The 27914-nt window shown below is 37.7% G+C and overlaps 1 protein-coding gene across 2 annotated transcripts; it reads right to left on the bottom strand.

Moving 5' to 3' along the window:
- Positions 1-117: 117 nt before the first annotated feature.
- LOC121268645 (vacuolar protein sorting-associated protein 8 homolog) lies at positions 118-27070 on the bottom strand. 2 transcript variants are annotated; one of them, XM_041172981.1, is made up of 19 exons: positions 25470-27070; positions 24546-24857; positions 24198-24437; positions 23975-24083; positions 23733-23890; positions 22931-23564; positions 22294-22358; positions 22108-22209; positions 21867-22009; positions 20430-20485; positions 13481-14136; positions 13181-13371; positions 12770-13076; positions 11110-11397; positions 10913-11022; positions 1811-2141; positions 788-1198; positions 442-688; positions 118-357 (listed from the first exon to the last, which is right to left on the bottom strand). In XM_041172981.1, the coding sequence occupies exons 1-19, from the start codon at positions 27021-27023 to the stop codon at positions 332-334; spliced, it is 5940 nt and encodes a 1979-aa protein (XP_041028915.1). In that variant the 5' UTR covers positions 27024-27070; the 3' UTR covers positions 118-331. The 2 variants fall into 2 exon arrangements, with proteins under 2 accessions (XP_041028915.1, XP_041028924.1); XM_041172990.1 differs by lacking the exons at positions 118-357; positions 442-688; positions 788-1198 and having other exon boundaries at positions 1979-2115.
- Between the last annotated feature and the right edge of the window lie 844 nt (positions 27071-27914).

Genomic DNA, 27914 nt, shown 5'->3' with positions numbered 1-27914 from the left:
AGACAGCACAACTCTATCCACAACAGAGGTAACAAAGCCCCCTATCCCGACTAGGCGGAGTAGGGTGCACCACCATTCTCCAGTCACAAAAAGGGCAGCAGGAATTAGACCGTAGTCTAAAAAATATCGCTTCATTAATTGATTCTGTTCTATTTCAATTTCCGTAAAGAATACCTTCACATTATTTAATGCACAGCTTATTCTACTTACAACAGTTGTACATATAAACAAAATTTTGGAAAAAAAAAAAAAAAAAAAAAAAAGGAGGAGAAAAAAATGTCATGGTCTTCATCATCTCCAGTATTGTTACTGTTCTATACACGTGCTTGCATTATCGCTTGTTGCTCTTCTCCTTGCCTATATAATAAGTGTTTCCCATATGTTAACACTGAACAGATCACAAAAGCTTCAACCCCAAGTAGAATTAATATCAGTACTCACCAAATATACTTGATTTCAAAGGTGGGAACCGAAGAGACGATCCCTTCACTCTTAGCTCCCTCAGTTTCCTGTTTTTACTTGGTTTCTCTATTATTTTTGCAAGGGTCTCGCTACTTTCTCCTGTAAAAATATTTGTTCCTTTCTTTACCCTTTCATGATAAACAGCTGGTGGCGCAAGTCTCAGCTGAGGCATGTTTTCTATCTGGACTAATCTCTGGTCTTTCTGCAAATTGGTCAAGATCTCAAACTGCAGCATCCAATTTTTTATTAGGTTTCAATGTTTGTGAAGTCAGGGGGAAACAGAAATAAATGATGGTAATAATTATAAGATAGAAAATCCTTTTACCCGTGAAATTTGCTGAAGCCCATAAGAACTCTCGGATGCATCACCTTCGTGCCGATGTAGGATACTGGTTCCATGTGATTGTTGGGGTCTGGATGAAAATTTACTCACTAAACCATTTTCTGGAAGAATCGATTTACTTCTAGCCTTTTGCGATTTCTTCTTCGGCATACAAATTGGGCATCCAGATGAGGCTCCTCTACTCGATGCCTCATTTTCTGGAACTTCGCATTGGATATGAGTTGCATGGCCGCAATTAAAAACTCGAATGCTGAAGCTAGAGGAATTCTTCGTGAGCAGGCAATTACATATACAACATACAAAACTCCGGGGTGCATATGCATGAGAGGCCCCCTTCTTGAGTAAACTCATGGTATAGAACGTATCATCCTCTATTAAGGATTTGGCAGTGTCCTAAAAAATAACAGAGTAAATAATTTGCATCAATTGAAAACAATAACATTTCCCAATTGAAATAATCACGTTTGAGTCATATTATAATTAAGGAATAAGAACAGTTATTCATCACAAGAAGATCAAGAAGTAATGTATACAAGTAATAACTTATAAAGTAAATGTATACAATTAGAAATTACAGTTAGACTAAAATTTCCATACTGGATGAGAATTGGTACAAAGTTTAATAACTTTACTTGTGTCTAAAACTCGATGCCTTGATGAATCTGGTTTTGTATGGCAGAAATACTACGTGCAACATGCCATGCAACCCTTTGTCATAATTAGATGCACAACTTTCAAAATCATTACATTAGTTTTCAGGAGATTATAAATTCCAAATTTGGAAGAAACTTTATTCATGGATCTTAAACTATAAAACTCCTTCATACGATCATACCAACAGACTTGTAATTCAGATGAAGAACCTTTAAAACTTAATCATGTCTGTTGTGAAGTTAAAACTCAATAAAGATGCAAAAAGATCCCTGATACATGAATTCATGCCACAAAGGATACATAAAGACAGACCACGACTGAAGCACAGCATGAGCTTAAAAAGTAATGTACCAGAATTCGTCTTTCAAAGCCATATATTCCGAGCATGCCCAATATGGTAAGTTTAAAATCACCAAACTCCTGGCTGCCGTTATCAGCAAGGAGTTTCGACATGATAGTTGGCAGGCGAACAAATCCTATCATTCCCTCAACAATTGCTTTGATGAAATGAGAAAACAATTTCCTTAAGATATGAGCTCCTCTACTGGACTTTGAGATTCTCCACCTAACTATGCGTGCCTCCTCATCCTCTTGTGAGGCTGATGATTCAGTTAGCATTTGAACATGATTTTCTCCTCCAGATAACACATCATTTTCTGAATCCATCAAAGGGTCGCAAAACCTGTAATGAATTTTAGCAAATAATTGGCGCTTAAATAAAATGCACATGCACGAATCTTAATTCCTACGATCACAATAGCTTACTTTTTTCATTGGTAAGATCACAATAACTTCCTACTAGAAATTAATGTACAATTTTTTTTTCCCATAACTAAAATAATCTTTATTAAAAAAGTACAAAAGGTGCAACCCAAGTACACAGAAAGTAGAAGATAGACACTTATCAAGAAAAAGAAAGTGAAAATCATGCCAGATTTAATCCATCATAGTCAATAGAACCAGGTCACACGAGAATGGTATTGATAATTTTTTTTTTTTAAGTAAAAAGAGATTTTATTAATTCACGTAATTAGGCAATGCCCGAGTACACAGGAAGTATATAAGAATGAGCCTAATTACAAGCTACGCGCTGCAGAAAGCAACATAAAAGTCATTAAACCCATAGCAACAATGTATGAAAGAAAAAATCCCTAAACCCATCTGGTGAGCATTCCTTATTGTCGAAACGACGACCATTTCTCTCGTTCCATGTGCACCACATTAAGCATAGAGGCACTATCTTCCAAACAGCCGCAATGTGACGATTGCCCTGGATTCCTCTCCAACATGACAATAAATCTATCACCCTCCTAAGCATTACCCATGCAATACCAAGCCTAGTGAAGATTTCATCCCATCCCATAAAGCCTTGATTACTTCACAGTGAAGGAGATAATCCGCTCCACACTTTTTCAGCTTGTCCATAGTCAATATTTTCCCATGGAATGCCAGCCAGCCGAAGAAAGCAACCTTGAGGGGGACATTACTCCTCCAAATGCACTTCCATGGGAAGGCATTGGAAGAGTGGGTCATCAATACCTTGTAGTAGGATCTGACTGAGAAGTTCTTGTTCCATGTAGGTGTCCAAAGTAATCTGTCCTCCCCTCGTACCTGTAAATTCAGCACGTATAACACTGTAAAATTCAGCAATGTCTCCCACCTCCCAATCTTGTACAACTCTGATAAATCTCACGGCCATTGAAAGGAATCAGTAGAGATGTCCATGTTATCAGCCACTGAGGCACGCAATCCTATAAAGAGGGGAAAGCATTTTTCAAAGTAACATCACCACACCAAATATCGTGCCAAAACTTGATTCGCATGCCGCTTCCCACCTCAAATCTAAAATTACCAAGTAAATCTTCCCAACCATTACGTATAAATTTCCAAACTCTCATGCCATATGCCCCTCCTACTTCATTTGAGTACCAGCCTCCCCAAATGCTCCCATATTTAACGTCGATGATGTTCCTCCAAAGAGCATCCCCTTCCCGACGATACCGCCATAGCCATTTTCCTAAAAGGGCCTCGTTGTTCTCAATTTTCTAACCCCTAACCCACCACGAGACAAAGGGGCGCAGACTTTATCCCACTTAATCAAATGGAATTTTTTTGCGTCCTCTAAACCTGCCCACAAGAAATCACGGAAAGTCTTCTTCAGTCTATTCGCCACCCCTGCAAGCAAAGGAAATAAAGATAAAAAGTATGTTGAGAGATTGGATAACGTATTCTTGATTTAAGTAAATTCTCTTCCAACCCGCCAATTTGAATTCAATCTTCTCAACAATCACATCCCACATTGCCTTGGATTTATGAGGAGCCCCCATAGGAAGTCCAAGATACTTCATTGGCAAGGATGACACCTTGCAGCCCAAGATGGCAGCCAATTCACTTAGATTATTAACCAAGCTAACTAGAACCATTTCAGATTTCGATAGATTCACCTTAAGACCAGAGGTAGCTTCGAAGCAAAGCAGAAGGGCTCTCAAGGAACAAATATGGTCAAAATCCGGCTCACAAAAAATCAGCATGTCATCTACGAAAAGGAGGTGAGAGACTGATAAGCTACCATGTGAGGAACCACCCACCGAGAAACCCGAGATGAAACCCCTATCCACCACCCCCTTCAACATTCTACTCAACACATCCATCACTAAAATGAATAGAAGAGGGGATAAAGGGTCCCCTGTCTCAAGCCCCGAGAGCTATTAAAGAAGCCTTCAGGAGTGCCATTCACCAAAATTGAGAATCAAACGGTTGTGATGCAATGTTTCATCCACTGACACCATCTTTCTCCAAAGCCATACCTACCAAGTATATACACCAAGAAATCTAAATTCACATGATCAAAAGTTTTCTATATCCAATTTATATAAGATAACTGGGGTGCCGGCTTTGACTCTACTCTCCAAGCATTCATTAGCGATGAGGACCGAGTCTAATATTTGCCTTCCTTTAACAAAGGCATTTGACTTCAAGATGATCTGTCCCATAACTTCACTCAACCATTTAGCTAAAACTTTTGATATGATCTTGTATACCCCACTCACCAAATTTATGGAACGAAAGTCTTGCACCTCCACCAACCTCACCCTTTTTGGAATGAGGGTAATGAATGAGGCATTAAGGCTTTTCTCAAATTTCATTAATGAGTGAAATTCAAGAAAAACCTCCATAATGTCCTCCTTGACAATGTCCCAGCAAGCTTGAAAGAAAACCATTGTGAAACCGTCTAGGACTAGTGCTTTGTCTTTGTCCATCCCTTTTAGCAAGCTTAGCACTTCATCCTCTTCAAACAGCCTCTCCAACCAAGTCGCACTTGATTGATCAATCGAATAAAAAACCAGCCCATCTACCTCAGGCCTCCATTGATGTTGCTCCGTCATAAGCTTTTCATAAAAGTGGACAATGTGATCCTTAATAGCACCACTGTCCGAAAGAACCCTATCTTCCGAATGAAGAACCTCAATGGCGTTGTTTCTTCGATAGGAATTAGCTACTCTATGAAAGAACTTTGTGCTCATCTCCTTCCTTCAACCAAAGGCCCGAGATTTTTGCCTCCAGGAGATCTCCTCCATAAGAATAGGGGTGAAAGTTGGTCGGTCTGAACCGGAGAAACCGATCGGATGGTTGGTTTGGTTCGGACCGGACTGGACCAACCCGAGACCCAAAACGGTCGGTCTCAGTCCCTGAAATAAAGGACAGAGACTTTTCGGTCCGGTCCCGATCCAGGGGTTTCCCACCCTGGACCAGATCGACCGAATTTAAAAATATATATTTTTTATATAATAATTGCATAATTAATTATGTAATTTTCATCTAACCTATCATCATTACAAATATAAAATTTTAAATATGTTATTAACAAATTAATATTCTATCAATTAACTAATGTATAATATCAATTAACTAATTATATAGTAACTATATAAGTTAAGAATGTAATTTTCATCTAATTTATTATCATTGACCATGTAAAATAATTTTTTATTGAGTTAGTTACATAATCCACATTAATAATTTACTTAATTTTAATTTAGTATTTTTAATAATTTTTTTATTAATTTATTTTAAAAAGAAAAAAAATAAAAAAAATAATTGGGCCAGATCGAATGGACGGACCGGACCGATAGTTACCGATCCGGGAAAAATGATGGATCGCCAATTTCGGTCCATTACCCCCTGGACCGGACCGGACCGGACCGATTTACACCCCTACATAATAGTCTTTTTTCCAGCTCAACTGCTACAACCATTTTCCTTGCCTTGTCATCGGCCGAGACGACCCCATACACCTCTTTTTCATCAAAACATTGCAACTCCTGAAACAGATTGTTCCACTAGTTGTTAATTTCCCAAAGACTTCCATATTCCACTTTCTCATATCGCTTTTCAAGGCTTCTAAGTTTCCCGGCTTAAAAAAAGCTAGGAGTACCCGTGAATTTATATGCAGACCACCAAAATCTAACTTTGTCCGTAAACCCATCAGCCTTCAGCCACATGTTCTCAAATTTAAAGTATCTCTGTCCCTCATGGACCACCACATGAATTGATAAAAAATTCTTTGAGCTCTCCCAACATTTGTTTAACGACCCAGCACAATAATTCTAAGGTCATAATATTGATAATTTTTATTAGGCCTAAATTATATTTAATGGGTCATATTGGATAAGCCCACGAGCGATAAATTATTGAGATTGATTAAGAGGTTTAATTAAGCTCAATAACTAGGTTAAATCCTATTTATTATTTATTAAACGAGTTAAACTCCTTTAAGAATTTAAAGATTGGCCATTAGAAATTATTTCAATTTAAAATCATCACTGATTGAAGTCCCCTACATAGTCTCAATCATTGCTAATCCTACATTGAATGAACTACATCATCATGTTTTTAAATTGAAACTCTCTTCTTGAATGATCATGACTTAGTCCAACTCGAACTCATCGGCATCCTATTCCAACAGGGATACATCATACAACTCTACAAGTCATCTTCATGTTAAAATTCTTTAACCGACTACCTTCTCAAACTCTAAGTCATGCATGTCCCCACCTCTCACTAGGATTCATGCTCCAATAGAACTCTTACGATTCTACAAATTATCTTCAAATTAAAACTCTTAAACCGACTCCTTATATATACGCTCAGCCCCATGCACTATACATGTATCTCATTCCTCTTCAAGCCCTAGAGTAGTTTTCGTTTACCCAAAATCACGCAGAGCACCTCTAGCCCACCAACATCCCTCATGTTCTCTCTCCTCCTAGTTCACGTGATTGATTTCATGCCGAAAATACTGGATTAACACTCCGAGGTAAGTAGCATGATCATACCCTTACACGTATGTACGGTAAACGACATGTCTTTTATAAAAGTATTATGCATGTACGCCCTCCATTGGAAGCCCCTTATTATGCACCCAAGTCGTCATAAAATTATGAAAATCTAATGATTTTACGTAAATAATTATGCATCAAAATATTTATGAAAAGTCATAATTTTATGAGTTATGCATTAAAATATTTTGTGAAAAGCCATGATTTATGTGAAGATTTATGCATTAAAATATTTCTGAAAATTCATGATTTTACGAAAAGAGTTATTCATTAAAATATTTATGAAAAATCATGATTTTATGTGAGGAAATATGTATCACAACATTTTATGAAAGAATGCGATTTCAATTGAAATCTATGATATGACAAGTATGCTAGTATGATTACAATGAAGTATGAATGATAAGATACGTAACGGCCTATGTTATGATATGAAGACGGTACCATATGTTATGGGCATATTCAATTGCCAAGTTGTACATGCTAGTAGTGAACCCAGTGTGTCTTTCTTATGTATGGATTCCATAACTCGCGGCCACGAGCGGAATCGGAATCTACTTAGATTCGCTAACCCTAATTCACGGGGATCAGTACTGGACTATGACAAATGAAAGATAAGTTCATGTTCATGTTATTTACGTATGTATTTATGAGTATATTATTTTCAAGAAAACTCTGTTTATGATGTTTATTGTATAATATGTTGCTCATTGAGTATTCGACTCATTTTTTTATGTTTTTATGTTTTAACCACCCCAGGTGATGATCTTTACGAGGATGGGCCTACAGAATAAAATTTGGCCCAGGGAGGCGAGGCGAGGCAGAGGCCTAGACAGTTTGTGTTATGCTTAGTTTTATGATTTTAGTTTAATAAGTTATTTTGATAAGCACTGAGACTTTATTGATTTTAAATAAGTGCTTCTGCAGACTCTCTTTTGGATTTTAAATACTTAATAAAGATTGAATTTATTTGTTTATGGGATCTTTCGTACATGGCGCTTCGTTAGTAAGAAAAGTGTAAGTCAAGTTTAGTAGCACATTGGTTCCTCAAAAATTTTGAAAATGACTTTATTGGGGAGCGGGGTGTTACAATTTGCTCACTATCCCCAAAGATTCTGTTGTTCCTTTCCTTCCAAATATACCAAAAAAGGAAAATAGGGTCCATCTTCAACACTGCAGCAATATGTGGACTACCACATAACCCTTTCCAGCAGGGGAAAAAAAAAATCCACAATTCTTCTGGGTTTGATCCAAGCCAATCCAACCTGAATAAAGAACTCCAGTGTACTTGCAATTTTATGATGCAGTAAAAGACGGTCAACAGGCTCCCCACTTCTTTACACGTGCAACACCAATCAATCATGACAATGTCTCTTCCTTAAATTGTCCATGGTGAGAATCTTTCCTATAGAGGCTGTCCACGCAAAGAACACAGCTCTCAAGAGAACCTTTGTCTTCCAAACGCTCACCTAGGAGAATAATTTGTTGACATGAGAATTGAGGGCTTTGTAAAAATAATCAATATTGAACATCCCTTTTTTGGATGGAGCCCAGAAAACCTTGTCACCACCTCTATTCTCAATCTTGTGGAAGTTAAAAAATTCACAAAAAGTTTCCCCTCCCAATCTTGACCTGCTCTAATGAAACTTACACTCCACTATGGAGAATCACAGGAGGATCTCAAAATTGTCTGCCACCGAAGGATCCTTGGCACAGGCTACACTGCCTGCTCCTGCCCAGTAGAATCAAAAGCAAATCCATCCATCCAGTTGGCGTCTCCAATCAAGTTGCTCAGTAAACAAACTGTCATAGAATTGCACAATATGATTTCTAAATAAGTAGAGATTGAGCCGTCAACTGACATCATCTCAATAGAATTGTTTCTCGAATTCAAGTTAACCACTCGATAGAAAAACTTTGTATGCCTATTGCCTTCTTTCAACCAAGCAACTCTTGACTTCTGCCTCCAGCATATCTAATAATGTAACCCACTCCAATTCACTTATCACTTGATTTTTCCTCACCTTCTCTTCTCCCCTTAACTCACTTTTTCCATCCTATCAAGGCTCAACTCATCCATAAGATCTTTTAACTGAAATTCAACATCGCCAAAATTTTGTTTGTTCCACTGCTTTAAGTTCCCTTTTAGAGCCTTACGTTTTTTTGGTGAATATGTAGGTTGGAGAGCATTGAAAGTTGTAGGATGACTACCATTGTCTAACCTTATCAACAAAACCTTCAGTCTTTTCTTATTAGTATAAATCTTTATTAAAACCTTCCATGAATAAAGATTTCTTACTAATTAAACAAAAAGGCTTGAAGGTATCAATAAAGATGTCTTACTTATCAAAATAAAAAACACCTTCAGTCTTCAAGCACATTTTTTCAAATTTGAAATATCATCTACCACTATGAAACGTCTGCAATCCAGAAGGGGAAAACGATGTGGGCAGAAATCTATCCATTCTAGATCAAGATAAAGAGTCACAATTATTTGACCATTTAAAATTTTCACCAGCTAAAATAAAATCCAAAAGCCCTTGCTCAAGAACAAAATTGGAAGAAGACTCCATGGCGGGGCAAAGATGACCATCTCCTGATCTCTCACCTCTCACTAGGGAAGTGCGTAACATTAAAGTGTCCACCATTTAACACAGTACATCCCACTAACTGCCCAAACCCGCCAACTCCTCCCAGAATAATAATCTTTTGCTATCAAAATTTTGTAGACTTACCTATCAAAAACAAAATTCGTAGACTCCCACAAACGCCCACAAGAGCAGAAAAGTTGTTGTGAGAACAAAATAGGAGGAACTGAATATGGAAATATCTTCTCACAGATTCTCATTGAAGACCATGTAAAGGCTAACACTACGTATGAAATGACAATTAGAGTCTTGATGATATATTCAAGTCTTCCCTTGTTATCTCTATCATTCATTTATTTCCTAATAGAAACTATCTAAATCAACCTTCATTCTGACCAAAGGAAAAAGGGGGAACAAAATTTTGTACCATCGAGCTACGCCGTTATTTCTTCTTTTTTATTTTTCCAATTCAGGCCTCAACTACCAAAAACGGCATTTACCATGCCGAACCACCAAAGTTTGGTTAAGATCTCACTGTTAAGATCAACAAATGATAGTATATGTGGCACAATCTTATTAGTCAGATCTTCAAGTGTGGGTACAAATTATCAAATTTGGGAAGTTTTGGGTGCCAACTGCAATTTTCTGTAGTTTATGATACATACTGCAAAATCAATGGTAGTTCCAGGGTGCAAACTGTAATTTTTCCTAAAAAGATAGAAAAAATGGGGGTGAGAGAGAGAGACATGTCGGATTTTATGACGGTTCTTTCTTCAATTAGGAAGTAAATAAAGTTGTCTCCTTAATTGTTTAGGAAATTTCAACTGTTTGGGAGTTCTGGAATAGTCTTTCATTTTTATCAAATGCATTTGTTTACACATTGTAGCTGACACAAGACAGTTGTTGACCATCAATTGTTAACTTATTGGATGTTTGATTTCCCTACTTATTGGAGGCTTAATTTCCCTTGATTGTAATCATAAACCCTATTTTTCCATTACACATGTATCAAGAGAGAGAACCCTACACCACTAAGTTATTTCTCATCTTTTAGAACTCAACTTATACTGGAGCAAAAAGTATTTTATGTAGCAAGTAACCCACTTTTCCATTTCAAATGTAAATTTTGTTTTGACTTGAGCTCATCATCTCACCACTCACCATCACACGTATCGAAGAGGTAGAGAACCCTACACTCTCATCTTTTGGAACTTAACTTATCCTAAAGCAAGAAGTATTTCATGTAGCATGTAACCCACTTCACCATTTCAAATATAAATGTTATTTCGTCTTGAGCTCATCATCTCACGGTTTACCCCATTCTAATTAAAGCAGGGCCAGTTTATTGAACTTTTTGTTTGTCATAACTACATAATCATAGAGACAAATTTGATTTCTCCTCCATATTTAGGATTAGCAGCAGCTGCTAAAGCAGACAATTATATACTGATATTGCTATGAAGAAAACAAGTTACGGCAGATATAACAGAAGTAAAAAATAAAAGAAAGATTGATGTTGGACTCACGAGTCAAGTAATCTGAACCAGAGTGTCTCTGACTCCTCAGGGTTCAAACGAGGGGTGTTTCGCTGGCACAGTCCAATACAGGCATTCAATATATTGCGTATCTCATTCACCTATATGGGAAATATCAGATTTGAAGTTGCATAACGGTCCTATATGCAAACACAAGAAGCTTAAATGCCTGATTAAAAGTTACAGACCTCCTTCGTATTCATTGCAGTCCTGAGATACTCTGAACCAGCAGCAGAACCAGAAGCCACATTAGAAACTACACTTTCCACAGCAGTATCAAGCTCAACAAACTTGCTATCAAGGCCAGAAAGTGTAAGGAAAAGAGCACTCCCCACATCACCAACCCTTTCTAACAAGAATGCAGCAGCATCAATAATTCCATATTCCTGACACAGGCGTAAACAGTGTTCCACACGGTAGCTATCAAACGTCTCCAGGAATTTCAGCACTGAATTGGGTTCATACTGACATAAAAGCTGCAAAAGTAAATGGTAAGAAACTTATTATCGCATTGCTATAACCCAATATAAATCCTTTAGGAATGGCTAAAATGACAGATGTGAAGATGGCCATAACCACGAATGTACTTTATGGTGCAAAATCAGCAGATTTTAGAAAAATAAATACAAGATTAAGCATGATATGTCCAAAGAATGAGCACAGAACAAGATATTGATTTCCAACCACAAATCATTAAAAAAACAAAAGAAAAACAACTGAGCATATTAATACTTTTGGGTGCAAGGGAGAGGGGAGTGGGAAAGAGGACTTCAGTTACAAAGCTAAATAACAAGAACTTCAAAGACATAGGATGAGATTGAACAAACACATTCATTTAAGATTGGAGAACGAGAATATTTGTCTCAATTGGATGAGCATATTTCCATTTGGGGCCTTTGGGCGGACCATTAGGATACGAGTAATGATCTCAATTTTGATCATGTCATCCCAAGATTTCAAACCCAAAACTGATCCCAGATTTTGTCGATGATTTGCAATTTGACAAATTAACTAGGCTTCAATGTGGGACCCTCAGAGATGCAATGAGTGTTACTTCTAACTCAAGAATCTCTTTTTTCTCCAACCCAAACCTCTAAACCAGAACCCATAATACTTACATCCATCAGTACCCTTTTGTATCCAAGATAATCTTCTCATCTGGGTTGGTTTTAGAAGGCAAGAAAAACAATGCGAGAAAGCATGACACCAACACGTGGTTTATTCTTTCCCCCATCCTCTCTTCATCAATGCAAGTAAATTTCTTTCACCCAAAAACCAACCATAATCATGGCATGAAATCTGTATTCTCATCTGGTTTTGTTTGGAAGCAAAGAAAATTGCAGCTCTCCTCACCCTAAACTAAGATTTGCCGCCAACCAAGTTATAGGTGAAGTTTAGGGTTGGGCAGTTAGTGGTGAGAATTTCAGTTTGTGAGCATAGGCATGGGCTTATGGGAGGACTAGATGGGTGAAAGGGAACTAATTGATGGCAATATTTGCTCTGGGACACAAAACATTCTCTTGTTTGCTCTCCTTTTCTTTTTAAATACCTTTTCTTTCTGTGCAATACCATTTTCGCCTGATTTTTCCAGTGACCACTGCACCAAGTCATCATCAAGTACAAAAAGCAATACTCTCATGCAAGGGCATTTAAAGTATCCAGCTAAGAAATTCCAATTTGTGAATTTGAAATGCACCAATGCATATACATGATCCAAACAACGAATTTTCAACTCGACAAATTTAAATCAGTACAGTGAAATCCTTTCCAAATCCTAAATATACATGCAAGTTACCAAAGGAAATCTCTGTCAATTCATATTTTACATATAATTTTACAAGTGCTCACCTCCAAATAAAGTTCAATCATTTCATCAGTCACTTCAACGGGATTGTTACGTAGGAACTTGGGGAAATTAGAGACTTTAACCAAGTAATCTTCAAGTCCTTTTGATTGATCCTTCACCCTTCTTCCATCAGAAGAATCCACAATATCATCCCCTCTTAAACACGAAAAGTTGAGGGTACCAGATAAGTGAACCTCAATGACTGTTTTTAAATAAAGGAAAAGGCTTCTTGGAAGAGAGCGAAGTTCAGACAGGATATGTGAACTTTCATTGTTGAAATGGTCGATGACCAAGAAGAACGTGGCCTCTCTGCAAAGGATCAGAAATGTATGAGATTGAATGCAGAGTAAATGAGTTTCTTAGTAACAAAAGATCCTGCATGGCCTTCAAACAATATTTGCAAAAAGCATTGCCTGCTTAAGTCAACCAGCTCGGGTATCCGGGAAATGACTGCTGATTGAAAAACAGCAAGTTCGTTACCACTCAGCTCTAATACTGTTTTGTTGATAAACAAGAATGCATGAATCGGCTCATCCACATCCTTCATATAGCTATCCAAAGCAGCAAGATACTGGTGTCTGCTAGTATGAATTACGCCACAAACCTATAAAATTATAATAGAGCTTATATTACATGTAACTAAAACGGAGAATATGTACATTTTGGCACCATGCTTCCAGGCAAAACATCATAAGTCACATAAGTAAGCATACCTGGTAATATTGGGCTTTCTCGCAAAGACCTAACACATGAGAAGCATTCCAGTCAGTCTCAGGCACTACTTCTAGAAGGGCAAGCACCTGTTTCTCTCTTCTTTTCGAGATTGTACGATGTGTAGAAACATTAGGTGGAAAATTATTTTCTGATGTTAAATATTCTATAATCTGACTCAGTACGCTTTTTGAGACATTAGCTCTTCTGCATGCAACATAGTATGCTACAAACTCATATATATGACCTATGTCTTTCTTTGAAGGCCAGTGTTCCAATGATCCAACGACATCTTTACCACCAGACCTCTCAGTTTGGGAAATATCTCTATCAAGAATATGAATAAGAGCATTCACCATATCTTGAACCAATAAATTTTTACATGCATTATCATTTTCTTTTATTGCCTCTATATCATCATCTGCCGAATCCTGCAACGAAAAGTCGTGTTTTGGGATTTCATCTTCTACAAAAGCACATCTCAAAACATCTAACGTAGCTTCAGTATCTAACTGTAAGAGATGATACAAGTTCAAGTATGCTTCTCCAGATAATCTTGAAACTGCTTGTGAGTTCAGGGCATCAGAATTTTCTAAGAGAAATCGTAGAAGTTCTATTCTAAGAGAAGGCAAGCGAGTAGGGGGCAGAGCTCCTTGTCCTGCAAAAGGCAAACTTTTTGCTTCAGTGTTTCTAAATCAGTTCCATCCTGCGAATATTGAAATGAAGTTGTAAAAATCTTCAAAACATGTACATTATCAAATAAGCAAGGAATTCTTGTTTGAATGGCTCATACTCGATGTCAGGCAAAACATCATGTCATATATGAAGTACTTTGAGAAGGTGTGGTCCACCAAGAGACGTGCTTCCCCTTGAGGACCACAGTTAGTCGAACCAGTGCACAATCTAGGTACACAAGGTTAATGTGTGTGGGTCACTATAAGTTTAAACCTAAATGTTGTTGACGATGTGCAAGTGAAGTCATGTGTTATAAAAGATGTTATCAAAGAAACCCAAGTTGATAACATTTTTACACTATAATGTGCTACTTAATAGAGTAACGATTCATTTTTGTTTTATACTCTTTTAAAATGTCCCAAGTAATGACAAGGACGAGTTTGCAAGCCAAAGTCAAAATAGGAGACCTCCTTTTTTTTTTTTTTTTTTTTTTTTTAAGTCAGTATAGGAGACAATTTTTTTTTTTTTTTTTTTTTTTTTTTTTTTTTTTTTTTTTTTTTTTTTTTTTATGTAAGTTAGTATAGGGGCCTTTGACCTTATCACATAGGTTATTAGGATTTTACTAGGTCTTGTGTTGCAACATTATGGTTTTTCCTTAGTTTTCATATGTTGGCTTTATTACTTCTATTATTTTGATGTTTAGTAAAGTGATTGATGGTTTTTGAGGTTTATAATGTTTATAGAATCCTTTATCGCCTGTTAGTATAAAAAGTAGTGAATTAACATTCCTATATACTTACAAAGAAGATGGTATTATATCTGTAATAATCACAAACAAGGGGATAAAGGATCTTGTTGATGTAATCTTACCGGTGGCAATATATGATACGACCCGTGAATCCGACACCAACACAACACGAAATAAGCGGGTTTGGGTTTGATATAAATGGGTTTGGGTCAAAACGGATTGACCAGATAAGACATGATTAATAAACAGGTCAGGTCAACCCACAAAACCAACAATCAACCCGTATAACATGAATAAATTCTATTTTCAATTCCTATAAAATGTTTAGTTTATATGCCTTTGTTATTGCTAGGATGTAATATTAATATTAGTATTTGACTACTTAATATTTCTCAAACTATTTAACTTTTTTAGTTAATATGTAATTTTATTTTATGAAAAATATTATTTTTCTTATATATTATTGGTTTGGATACTGATCATAAAATATTTTAACATTAATCCGATTGTAATTGTGAATAATTTATATAGTTATCGTTGTATTATATATGAAATTGTATTAATTGGGTTAAAATTAAATATATAGGTCAGCTCAACCCATTTATATAAAACGAGTTAAACGGGTCGTGTTCAGATTAACTCAATAAAAGTTGATCATTAAACGCATTATGCAGGTCGTGTCGTATTACCCGTTACTTATATGGGTTGTGTTATGGTTTAATTAAATAGGTTGTGTTCGGGTTTACCCATATAGTCTAATACTCATGACTTGACACAATACGAACATGACCTACGAACACGAATTTCCACCCCTACGTAAACCTGGTATGTTAAAGAATCCCATAGGAGTACTATTCATAACTACCAAAAAATGCATGAAGAAGATACATTGGGCAATCCAATCATCATTTCCCCAAAACCACATCTTCTCAACAAATAAATTAAGAAGCCTCTTTTTTTTCTTTTTACTTTTTTTTTTTTGGTAAGTGATCGTAAAGCCTTGTCAATGTCTAATTTATACAGCACTCCTGGCTTTCCCCATTTCAGTCTGATATCAATATGCTATCAAGGTATTCATTAGCTATGAGCGTGTGCCAAGAATTTGCCTCCCGGTAACAAGGCATTTAGAGAGTTGGAAATGACTTCCGCAAAGGAAAAACCCAATTTCATTCTATTTCTAAGAACTTTGGCCATGATCTTATAAACAACACCCACTAGACTATGGGCTTTATGTCCTTGATATGACAACCCATGCTTCTTAGGAATAAGGGCAATGAATGTAGCATTATGGCTCTTCTCAAAGTTGCCTTTCATATGAAACATATGGAATACCTACATGACATCTTCCTTCACTACCTCTCGACACACTTCGAAAAATGAAAAGGAATAATCGTCCAGACCCAATGCATTACTACCATTTATAGCTTTCACAACCTCCCGTACCTCAATATTTTAAAAAGGCCTTCCAACCACTAGGCCTCAGGCTGCTCAATGGAAGAAAAAGAAAGTCCACCAATTGGGCCTCCAAGAGAATTGTTTTGTGTACAAATTCCATTGGAATTGTTAATGTCATTACTAATCACCAAAGGGCAAAGAGATAAAGAATCGATGAAATTATTTCTTTTATGTGAATTAGTTGCATGATGAAAGTTTTTTTACAATTTTCTCCTTGAAGCCATAACACCCTCAATCTTCACCTCCAACATATTTCCTCCATAAGGATTATCCTCTCCAACTCAAGAATAATTCATAACCTAGACTGAGAAACTTCATCATGATTTCCTTTGGAGTGGTGTGGGGGATGATTTCAAACTCCATTTGGTCAATGCTCCCCAATCTCTTCTAGTGCGTGAGAAATAAAATATGAGGATTTTCAATAGGGCCTTACTTGGGAAATGGTTGTGATGATATAATACGGAACCAGAAGCCTTATGGAAGTCGGTGATTGACTGCAAATATGGAGGTCTGTGGGGGGGATTGGTGCACTAGAGAGGTACATAGGGCCTATGGAGTGGGAGTCTGTAAGCACATCAGACATGGGTGGGGGGTTTTTACTCGTCATTCTAGACTTGTGTTGGGAGATGGCTCTAGAATAAAATTCTGGAGCGACCTATGGTGTGGAAATAACGCCCTTAAGGATTCATTCCCCGTAGTTTTCAGGATTGCATGTGAGAAAGAAGCTTCAATGGCTAATTTTATGGTGCTATTTGGTGATCAAGTCCAACGGCAACCCAAGATTGGGAAGTTGGCAGCTTTGAGGATTTTTTTAGTCTTCTGTACTCCATGAGATCGAGCACTCAAGGAGCTAACAAGTTGTGGTGGGTACCCGTAGGTAAAGGCACATTCTCAGTTCGCTCTTTCTATAAGTCTCTCACACAATCGCAGAACAATCAGTTTCTATGGAGAAGGATTTGGTGAAATAAGGCGCCTCCCAAAGTGGCATTTTTTGCTTGGATAGCTTCTCTGGGTAAGATTTGACGATGGATAACTTACGGAAATGCAAGGTGATTATAGTAGATTGGTGTTGTATGTGCAAGAAAAGTGGTGAGACCGTGGATCATCTTCTACTGCATTGTGAGACTACTAGAGCGTTATGGGATGATGTGTTCTCCAGAGTAGAGTTAGCTTAGGTTATGTCCGCCATAGTGGTTGCGCTTTTGGCTAGTTGGAAAAATCTAAGAGGTATTACTCAAATCACAACCATGAGGAAGATGATTCCTATCTGTATTTTGTGGTGCTTATAGCAGGAGAGAAATGCCCGAACGTTCAAAGACAAGGAGCGCTCATTAGAGGAACTTATATCACTTTTTGTTAGAACTTTATTTCTACGGGTCATAGTTGTAGATTTTAATGGCCTTGGTCTTCACGAATTTCTTGTTTCCATTTCTCTTTCCTAAATAGGTGTCACCTTTTGTATACCTTCTTGTGTATTTGGGCTATGCCTATTCTTATTAATACAATCGTTTACTTATCAAAAAATAAAAAATAAATAAAAAAGTCTTATCTCCCTCGACTACTCTTCATCACATAGATGTCTATCTTCCACAATCACATCAAGTCCTTTTAACTCTTCAATAAGAATATTATTTCTTCTTTCTAATGTTGCCAAACACCTGCCATTCCAAACACCAAGGTCATCTTTTAAAGCCTAAAGTTTACATGCCAAGGTATAGCTTGGGGTACCTTGAAAGTGGAAAGAAAAAACTTGCCACCCCAATATACCCACCAAACACCTATGCTTTGCTTTCAATGCAAATTATTCAAAGTAGCCCTATATTTTCAACCTTGAAAGATCTTGCCACCCCGAACATCCCACAGTCAAAGAAGAATTGGGAAACGATATGAGCCAATTCTAATAAAGTAATGCTAGATACAGTCTTAGAGTGCGCAAACACCGCGTGCTCCCTTCAAAAAAAAGCGGAGGCCATCATTAAAAGTGAATTTTTTCATGTGGGTCCTAGATTTGCCCTCTTTTTTCAAAGGGAATGCACGTGACTTGCACACCCTAGGAGACACCAGGAAATAAGCTTCCCAAAGATGAGATAAGAAAGTGTCTAGTCTAAATCAAATAAGGATGTCTCAACTATGTGGCCATGTACAAGCCCCTCCCACCATCCACAAATCAATAAAATATGAAACCTAAGAACTCCATTATAATCAGACAAAAGCAAGCTTCGCCCAACTTTTCACTAGGGAGGCAAGTAACATTAAAACCTTCTCATATTATCCCAATTGGGACCATATACCCCAGCAAAAGCCCATTCAAACTTGTTTCCATGCGACACTAAATTCACCCACGCAAGTATCGATCATTTCCACCATCTGACTACCCCACATCAAACAAGATACCTCCCACTACTCCTCGAGAGTCCAAGCAACATCAATCCATATTTTAGCCACTTCACAGGTTCAAGACAACACTACAGGACACATGTTTCAATTTTGCTCCCTAAAGACAAACTATATCATCTTCCCAATCTCTAAGCAATGTCCCAAGACAGAATTGCTTATCCCCTTCATCAGTCAGTCCCCCTAAAGTTCCATCATAATATCTTGAGCTTCGTGAACAAACTGAGAGCCCCTCCCTTTAGCTCTACCACTACTAGAGCAACCATTTTTGAAATCATTATTAATGGAGCGTGATAACCTTTCTGACTCCCTTAAGACTCTTAGAAACTGATTTAGGACTAGAAAATAACACCGTGGGCTTTAGAGTTTCTACTAGCTTCAATGTCAGTAATAAGGCCAAAAGCTCCACTTTGAACCCTTCACAGAAGACTCTAAGAGCATGATGGAAAGTTCTGAAACTCTACCAGACCCAATTAGAGATACCTTCCAGCTCACCCTTCAGAGGAAGACACATCGCCCAAGGTTACAACACAACAAATCCTCATGAATACCAACAACCCCCCAAAAGATCATTTAGTTCCATGGGCGTATTTATAGGAGATCCCAACACCCAACCATCCCCACAAGACAATTCACTAGCCTTTCCCTCCAATTGGACCACCCATGATTCCCCCAAATTATGTAGAAGAAGCAATTGCATGAGCCTGCTCCAAAACAGGCACTAATGGTTCTGTGCACAGCCCTGGGATGAACAAATGATTTGATAAAAGACTAACGTGCACTCCAATAAAACACACCCAAAACATTAAAAGATTTTTAAACTCAACTCAATTACAAAAATAACCTTAACATGCCAGATTAGCAATGAAATTATAGATCTTCCAATCTTTGTTTTATTTATGAGTACAGATCTTCCAATAATTAAAAAGTTACATTCAATTAGAAAACAAAACCAAAATTATATTCCACTTACGAACCAACTATTAAACACACAAGCCTCACATCAATCGGGCAATGCATGCGGGCCCTGCATGGTGAAAATTCTATGCGGCCAACATTGAGACACACATACAAACAATGACTAAGGGCTCTTTGGACACTTAGAATATCTCATAATATCTTTGAATAGTAATGAAATGGTTTGAATTAAAATGCTTCATTCGTTTTGGAAAATAAGAGAGAAAAAGTTCAATAAAAATATTATAAAGTTAAAAAGTTGTTTGAATATTATTTTTGCTTTGAAATTTGAAAAAGTTATATTATTTTTTGTGTTTTATTTGGAAGTTTGGAAAAGTTGTATCGCGTTTTGTGTTTGGATAATGATTAGATGAAAATGTTGAAAATTAGAAATTGAAAAGTGTTTTGTGTTTGAGTGATGTTTGGGAAGGAAATATTTGAGAATACCTGAGAATACCTTGTTACACAAACAAGGCCTGAATCTCTTTATTCATGTCTGCATCAAGCATGCTTAAAGGATTACATTGAAAATTGGATGAAATTAGCATGACATGCATACACAACATATCACAGCCAAAGGAAAATACAAGACAACTAGTCACAAATGTGTCTAGTTGGAAAATCTGTCAGTTCTAGATCCATGGAAAAGTTTTCACATTCATTTGCACAGAGTATCTTTCAACAAGTGGATTCAAAAATGTCTGCCAGCAACAAATCCTTACCTGGTGGAAAAGCAAGACCGGAAAAGCAGTATTTCAGATAAACAAGCATCCTGTACCTGTTAGCAAGAAAAAATGTAAAAGGTGAGTACTTCAAGGCGGTAAAGGGAACCCTGTAACACCTTACTAGATCATAAGAGGCCAAAATGTAAATAATGGGAAATATTATCTCCCTGTAATACCTTTCGGTTAGAATGCTATTAGGATCTAGTAAGGCATAATAGTCACCGCTCTCTGACTCTCTCTTATAAGTAAATGCTCTCTCTCTCTCTCTCATTATATTCTTTTACCTTTGTTTTTCTATTTTGGGTTAGCTAGTCCCCTAGGGGAAGGGGGAGGGATTGTAAGACATCCAATTTAAAGAAAAACACGCATTTGAGTCATAAAGTTCTGGTTATATTTAAATTGATTCATCCAATTCTATAACTCAGCAAATATATTTTCTATGCCTCTCTGAACATCATTCTACAAAAAGAAACTAATTTCTGACTATAAAGACACTTGCACAACAGTCATATGCCTCAAGTTTTTTTAATAAGAAGTTTAGTACCTTTCCGGTAAATGTTTACCCACTAACCACTTGTGGAATAATACTGAAGTTAAAGAATCATGCTTTGATGCACTATTTGATAGATTTCTTTTTTGATAAGTAAAGATTTGTAACCTCTTAATAGCATGTGCCCCCATATGAGCAGCCTTCACTAAGTTAAGAGTTAAAATACAAACAAGTGAAAAGTGTCTTTTACATGTGTTGTCACAAAACCATTTCTCAGTGAGGACTACACATACAATCACAGATTATAATTAGAAAACTGAAGTGCAGGAGGAAAGGGGAAGGAAAAAAGAAGCAAGCTAGCTCTTTGTAATGCTCCAAGGGAGATGAAGCCGCATTTGGGCCATACTCCAAAAGACTAGTCAAGGGTACAATTGGAGCCCCGTTGATCTTTATAAAGAACAAGAACTTCTCCCTCCCAAGTAGTGTAGGGAATATACCACCTGCACTCACTACTTAGTATGGGGTATCACACTTGTGCATTGATAGACAGGTCCAATTGACTCCAACTCCACGCAACATAGGCCTAGGCTGCAGCCCTCATTGAAATCAACTGATTGGAAGCTTCTTAAGATTAGGGTTATTTGCAGTTCCTAGAATAATATGTTACTATGTTATACTACCATGCTGGTTACAGTTCCTTAAAAAGTGGATTTTTTTTTTTTCTGTCAAGATTCTTCTGGTAATCTGATATATGTAAATCCTCCCCCACTTCATGAAGTCCACCAACCCCCAGAAAAGGATTAAAAATAAGTGATTAAACTAAGACTTACTAAAATTGACATGACAACATATACAAGAGTAAACTAGAATAAGAAAATAGGATACTTGAAATATTCCATGATCAATGAATTACAACACAATGAACACAGATAAAGGCAACATACCCAAGGGCAGCAGCACTTTCCTTTTGACTATTTTGTAAGACCACCAACAGCTCTTCTAAAGGAGCCCTAAAATCATCCAATCCCTTGTTAAAGAGATATACCAGCGCACCATATAATCCATGCTCCCTACATAACCTGACAACCTTCAAGGAAAAGAAAACATCATACAGTCAAGTCAACAAATCATAGCAAATGGATTCAGTTAAACTAGGAAAACTATTAACACAGATAAAAGTAAGACCTGATTGAAATCCAAGGAAGAGATATCCATGTGAAGGACGCATTGTTCAACTCGCTGTAACCACCCCTTGCTGCTATAATGCTCTACAAGTGCTTGCATAATCTTAGAAAGGAAAAAGAAAAAGAAAATATCACAATTGGTTAGTAAGCTCACAATGTGGCCACACACTTGAACATCAGGAAATACCTCAGGAGGTAGAGATCCAAGCATGTCCTTCAATATATATGGCTCCAAGAGCTCCAAAAATGTTTCTGGAAATGTAATGAAAAAAGGTAAATTACTGAAAGGTAAAGTGTAAAGGCTACTAAATGTACAAATTACTGTATGTCACTCCGAAAATATGGAAGAATACACAAACTTCATAGGCAGTCAAACAGCAACAGACACGAACTAAATCAAAAAGAAACACCAAAAGTCGACATGGATTCAAATACTCTCAAGGTGCCAGAAGAAGAGTTGAACAACCTTGCCATCCATTTAATAACTCAAAAATGCATAAAAAAACAATATATATTGGTAGAAAAAGTTCATAAGCGAGAAAGCCTGCCAGGAATATTGTTGTAATTGTTCATATTTCCCAAACATCTAAACATGTCCTGTTGCCAGCCTATAGTAATCTGACCTTACAGGCTGTCTGGCCCTATTGAAGATAAAAAAAAAAATTAAAATTAAAAGAACAACTTTCTATCCTTGGGTTTTGAGTTTATGATTGCCACAGATTGATTTACCATATTGCACTAAAAAATGAAGACCTCAAAAGATATTGAAACTTCACAGTAATTGAAGCATTTAAGCTGATAATACACATGTATGTGATATCTACCTCTCTGTTGAACAGCTAGAAACTTGGAGAAAATTTCATCAAAAAGTATGTCAGTCCTCTTGATATGAACACAAAATTCCACAGCAACTCCACCAACACGAGTGTATTGCTCTTTTATTTCAGAGTGCACAGAACTGCCTTTATTGCTTGGGTTGTCCAGCTGTTCCATTTTTCCAATTTGGTTGCAAAATGCCACCGAAATATAAGAAAATACTTCATCTACATATGACAATAGCAACTCTACCAGGTATGGCATTATGGCCTCCTGTACAGCATCTAAGCTTCTAGGGAGGTCAATAACACCATGAGCTTGACCATCATAAAGTGTCATTGACATGTTTAGTGCACCCATCCAGTCACCTGCTTTCTTCAGAACCTGAATCCGTTCCTTCCATGGGAGAAGGCGAGAAACAACAAGGTGTGTAGGTCCAAGTATGTACAAAGAAGCCCCTCTAACAGCTATACAATTGTGATAAGCTTTCTCAGGGTTTCCAAAGATATTAATGAAGTGAGTATGATACGTAACAAGATCATCTCCTTCAGAAATATCAACAGAAAAACTTGTTTGGTGAATCACAGTTCCATCCTTGGCAAACAAACAAAGTTGTCCAACTAATGTGAGAACCACCAGCATCTGGAAAAGTATAAAACACTCACTCATCCATATATGCAGAAAAGTAATGCCATACTTCATGCAGACAATTATGGTTTTTTAACAGAAAAGAATCCTGAACTAATATAAGTAAACTGAATAACATTAATAGCATATAAAAGATGACAATATATATACATATATATGTACCTGATCATCCAACCAAGCCAGACCTATTGCTGGACTATCAAGAGACCATTTCCCATATACTTTTAGCTCTGATTTGACTAACTTTGCAACCTGAACTTTCCGATCCCATGCAATTGCAAGCAATGAAACTCTCTCTGCTGCATCCGGCGGCATATTTTCTGAAACAAATTCAAATCTTATTAAGATAAAATATCTCAAAATGAAGTTCACTAGACAAATTCAAAAAATAACAGTAGGCGAACCACGCGATTGTGTCATGCATTTCCATGCAGTATAAGGCATAGAACCCTCCCGAATACCATCTGGCTTAGAAAGTTGCGCATAGACTTCCAATGTTGGAGTAAGCCTCACCTGTGACATGCACGTGGCATTTTAAACATCTGGACAAGATATACCCACAAAGAAGAAAAGATTCACAAGACAAAAGGTACATGGAATATGTCCTATCATCTGAGGGTTTCATACCACCAGAGCAGTTTGATGGGTGACAAATATGACCACACCTTCTTCAGCAAAAGAAGAGGCTTCATTAAAGAGTTTCCAGCCAGCATCTCCACCAACTACACCTCCCATCCTACTACCAAGACTGCTGGAAGAAACCACATTGTTTCCCTGAGAAGAGAGGGAAGCAACTCCAGAGAATTCGTCAAAAAGGAGTGGTGAAGCTGATAGCGCAATTCCCGTTTTTTGTCCATCAAGAAGACACTATTTCAAACAACGATACGATTGATTCGGGAAGGATGTCAACTCATAAGTATATAATCAGATAATGCTACAGTCATAAACCACAAAATAATGCAAACAAATATTTACCTGGGTTTTGATGGAGAACATATTAATCACAGGAACCACTGAGATGGCATGCAGCAGAACCAGACCCTTACTATCACCTGTAACTGCTTTAAATTGACGAGTAACCTGAGAATCCTGCCCCAGAAAGAATGCATGTACAACTGGTGCTGCATGCTCTCCAGTAATAACTTTAGCTGCTGATAATTTCTGAACATCCCAAACAGTAACATGACCATCACCATAACCAGCTAGGAGAAGGTCCCCTTGCTGATTGAAGCACACGGAAGTTACAGGAGAATGCGATCGATCCCCTTGCAAACCAAGCATCAACATCTGGAACAAAAACAACATAGCTGTTATTTATTTGTTAAGTCAACAAATCTACTGTAACTAATGCAACATGCAATCGCAAAGTCCACGGAAGCTTTCATAAATACAACACAGCCAGATGTTTTGCACACTGTATTTATCATAAATGGGAAGATTCCTTGCTTCCCATGCTAATTATAGTCATTTTGACAGAATACATTCATGCTAAGTATACACAATGAAAAGTTCTTTTTTCCCCTCAAGCTGTTACAATGTTTCTTTGTAGTAATATCAAGCTATTGTTTAATTGAAGTCTCCAGTTGAGGATCGAGCACACTTGGTTTTTGTACGAAATTAATGGGGGCATTTCGAAGATTGAAATAAGCAATTCAGTTGGACATCAACTAGCGTTCTCACAGTTTTTCCAATTTCGTAAACAGGACACTAGAAATTGGCTACTAAATATCGTTTGAAAGGGTAAAGCAGGGCATTCTTCCTTAATTCCATTTACACAAAATCAATTACAGACACCTACTCAAGTTTCAACAACAGAAAGAACAAATAACATATATAAGCATATAATCCCGAAAAGACAAACCATTAAGAGCAGTATGAATCAACAAATGAAAAAGCAACCTTTGCATCCATGAGGTCAGCATTATAACTGGAATATTTACTGGGCACGACCACAATGACCCCTTTTGACATTCCCACCGCAATATAATTCGCATGAACAGCCAAGACTTGAGGTGAACCATGATCTCTCCTGAATGCATGTGAAGAAATAGTCCTTGTCATGGTATTATCCGTATCAATATTGAAGTATCCCAATGTGGTCGATCCTCTCCGGACGCCCTCAAGCCTCATTGGCTGAGCAGCTGCACCCTCTTCCCAATGCAAACCAGTAGAAGCATGCTTCTTCTCAAGTTCCTCAGCTAACTCAAGCGGCTTCATTGAAGCCCGTGATTTCTGTTCCGCTAACCTCCTACTCTCCAATTGTCCAATTCTCTCTTCCACAAGTTCGGTGATATCAGACAACGAGCTTGTCTCCTCGTCACCGGCAAGATCCGCCTCATCATCTTTCAAATTATGCTTTTCTTTGTCTAAATCTAAATTCCGTGCTTCCAATGCCACCATTGTCAATTCCTGATCAACCTTCCTTTTCTCATCAAATTCATCCAATGAATGACCGACCTTTTCTTCAGAACCATCAGCATCCAAAAATTCAGAGTCGTTACTGCCCACCACAAAGGCATTCTTGTCTAAATTCGCAGTGTTCTCATCCTCTTCACCAATTATCGGTTCTACATTGGTATTTGAAATTGAAGTGCTTGTTTCCACCAATTCTTCCTCACTATCACTAACCCTTGATCCCTTCCGTTCAACGGCATCTTCCGCTTCACTTTTAACCTCTTTACTATGAGAAACCTCACCAGAACCCTCATATTTCACACCATCCAAAACCTCATTTCTTCTGTAAACCCCACCACCTTTATCATTCACCACAAGAGCAGACTGGAAGTCGCCCATTTTCTGATTGTCTTCAACGGCTTTCACATTACGAATTTCATTCGGAGAGCCCAATCCATCTGAACCCACTTCGGAATCGTCGAGAGCCTTATGGGAGCCCCCAGTCCCGGCCCTCCTCGACTTGATCGCAGCCGCGTGAGGAGTCGGCAGAGGCCTCGAGGCCGCCGCCGCAGCTGCCAACGCAGCCCCGGGCTTCGCGTTCGATCTCACCCCGCCGAACAGCGACGGCAACGCTCGCGAGTTCGGGAACTTCTTAAACGGATCCTCAGAGAAACCACCGCCGGGTCGGGCCCGACTGAACAGTCCGGGCTTGGACAGAAACGAGGGGTTTCCATCCGGTCTTAGGGTTTCCGTAATGTAAGACTCAGGGGATGGTTTAGTGGTGGGGACTGAGACGGCGTCGTTTACGGACTCTGAGACTTCTTGTTTGGGGCCAAAAGGGCGGGGATGAGTGGGCGGTGGGGATGGCGGAGGGGAAGATGAAGTGGATGAATCGGAGGCGTTGAGGATTTCGTCTATGGTGCGGTGAGGGACAGTGTTGAAGTCGTCGTCTTCGTCGCCGCCGTCATCGTCGCTGGTAAGGTGAGAATCAAGGAACGAGTCGAGGTCGAGTTCCATAGCCGGGACTGATACTTCGGTGATTGTGAGATTCTTGGTCATGTCGTATTGTTATTAAAGCTATTATAATTGCTTGTCGTTTCACCATCCATTAACTCATCCAGGTGCCCGCTAATTCCTCTCGCATGTAAGCGCAGGGAATTTATAACGAAGGAATTACAAATATCTTATTTTTCTCAGTTAAGAACGTTTGTATTTAAAATTTAATTCAACTTATTTCATCTCATCTCAGTATTTTAAATTTTTTAAATTATTATATAAAATATAATAAATAATTTAACTTTTTCAAATCTCAAAATAATTTTTTCAAATTTCAATACAAAATATAATAAATAATTCAATTTTTATTCTACTATTCACAAACTATCTCAATTCATCTCAATTCATTTCTGAATCTAAACTACTATCTATGGACTACTCCACTGGCCCATTTATTATTTTACTCATTGCTTCCACTTATCAAGAGGTGAGAATTTCAAACTTGGAAAACATGCGTAAGTTACCCAATAATCGTCATCGCATTCTCTTTCAGTCACGTCATTTAGTCAGGTAATAATGGTTTGCAGTTATTACCTACTCTTCATTTCTCTACTCATTCTCATTTTTCGTCATCTTCTTCCCGATTTCTTCATTTCTTCTTTACGTTCTTGAGACCCCACTATCTCGAGTTCTTTATCTGCGACTCTAATGTTTCCCATTTATTCCTTTCTTTCTGCTCATTTGTCATCCTCATGGCCCAACGAAACACATCACAAACACCTGCTAACTCGAAGTCTTATTCTGCTAAAGATGTCCCGTGCTTGGAAAATCTTGGGGTCGCGCTCCACCCTCACTACTAGGGATTTGACAAATATGTGTCACACCTACAAGATTCCAGACTCAATACTCTTGGAACTCCCTCATCGTGGCTGTGTTGATGAGGAAGGATTTGTC

The sequence above is a fragment of the Juglans microcarpa x Juglans regia genome, chromosome 1D, assembly GCF_004785595.1.
Source record: "Juglans microcarpa x Juglans regia isolate MS1-56 chromosome 1D, Jm3101_v1.0, whole genome shotgun sequence".
Lineage (NCBI taxonomy): Eukaryota > Viridiplantae > Streptophyta > Magnoliopsida > Fagales > Juglandaceae > Juglans > Juglans microcarpa x Juglans regia.
Note: the sequence above shows the minus strand (reverse complement) of the source record. Positions and strands in the feature narration are given on the sequence as shown.

Excerpts from the sequence above, each read along its gene's own strand:
- LOC121268645 (XM_041172981.1), bottom strand. The coding sequence starts at position 27,023 with ATGACCAAGAATCTCACAATCACCGAAGTATCAGTCCCGGCTATGGAA. Across the intron at positions 23,891-23,974 it reads ATGCATGACACAATCGCGTG|AAAATATGCCGCCGGATGCA; the intron begins GTTCGCCTACTG and ends AATTTGTTTCAG. Across the intron at positions 22,210-22,293 it reads TTGGATCTCTACCTCCTGAG|ATTATGCAAGCACTTGTAGA; the intron begins GTATTTCCTGAT and ends TTCCTTTCTAAG.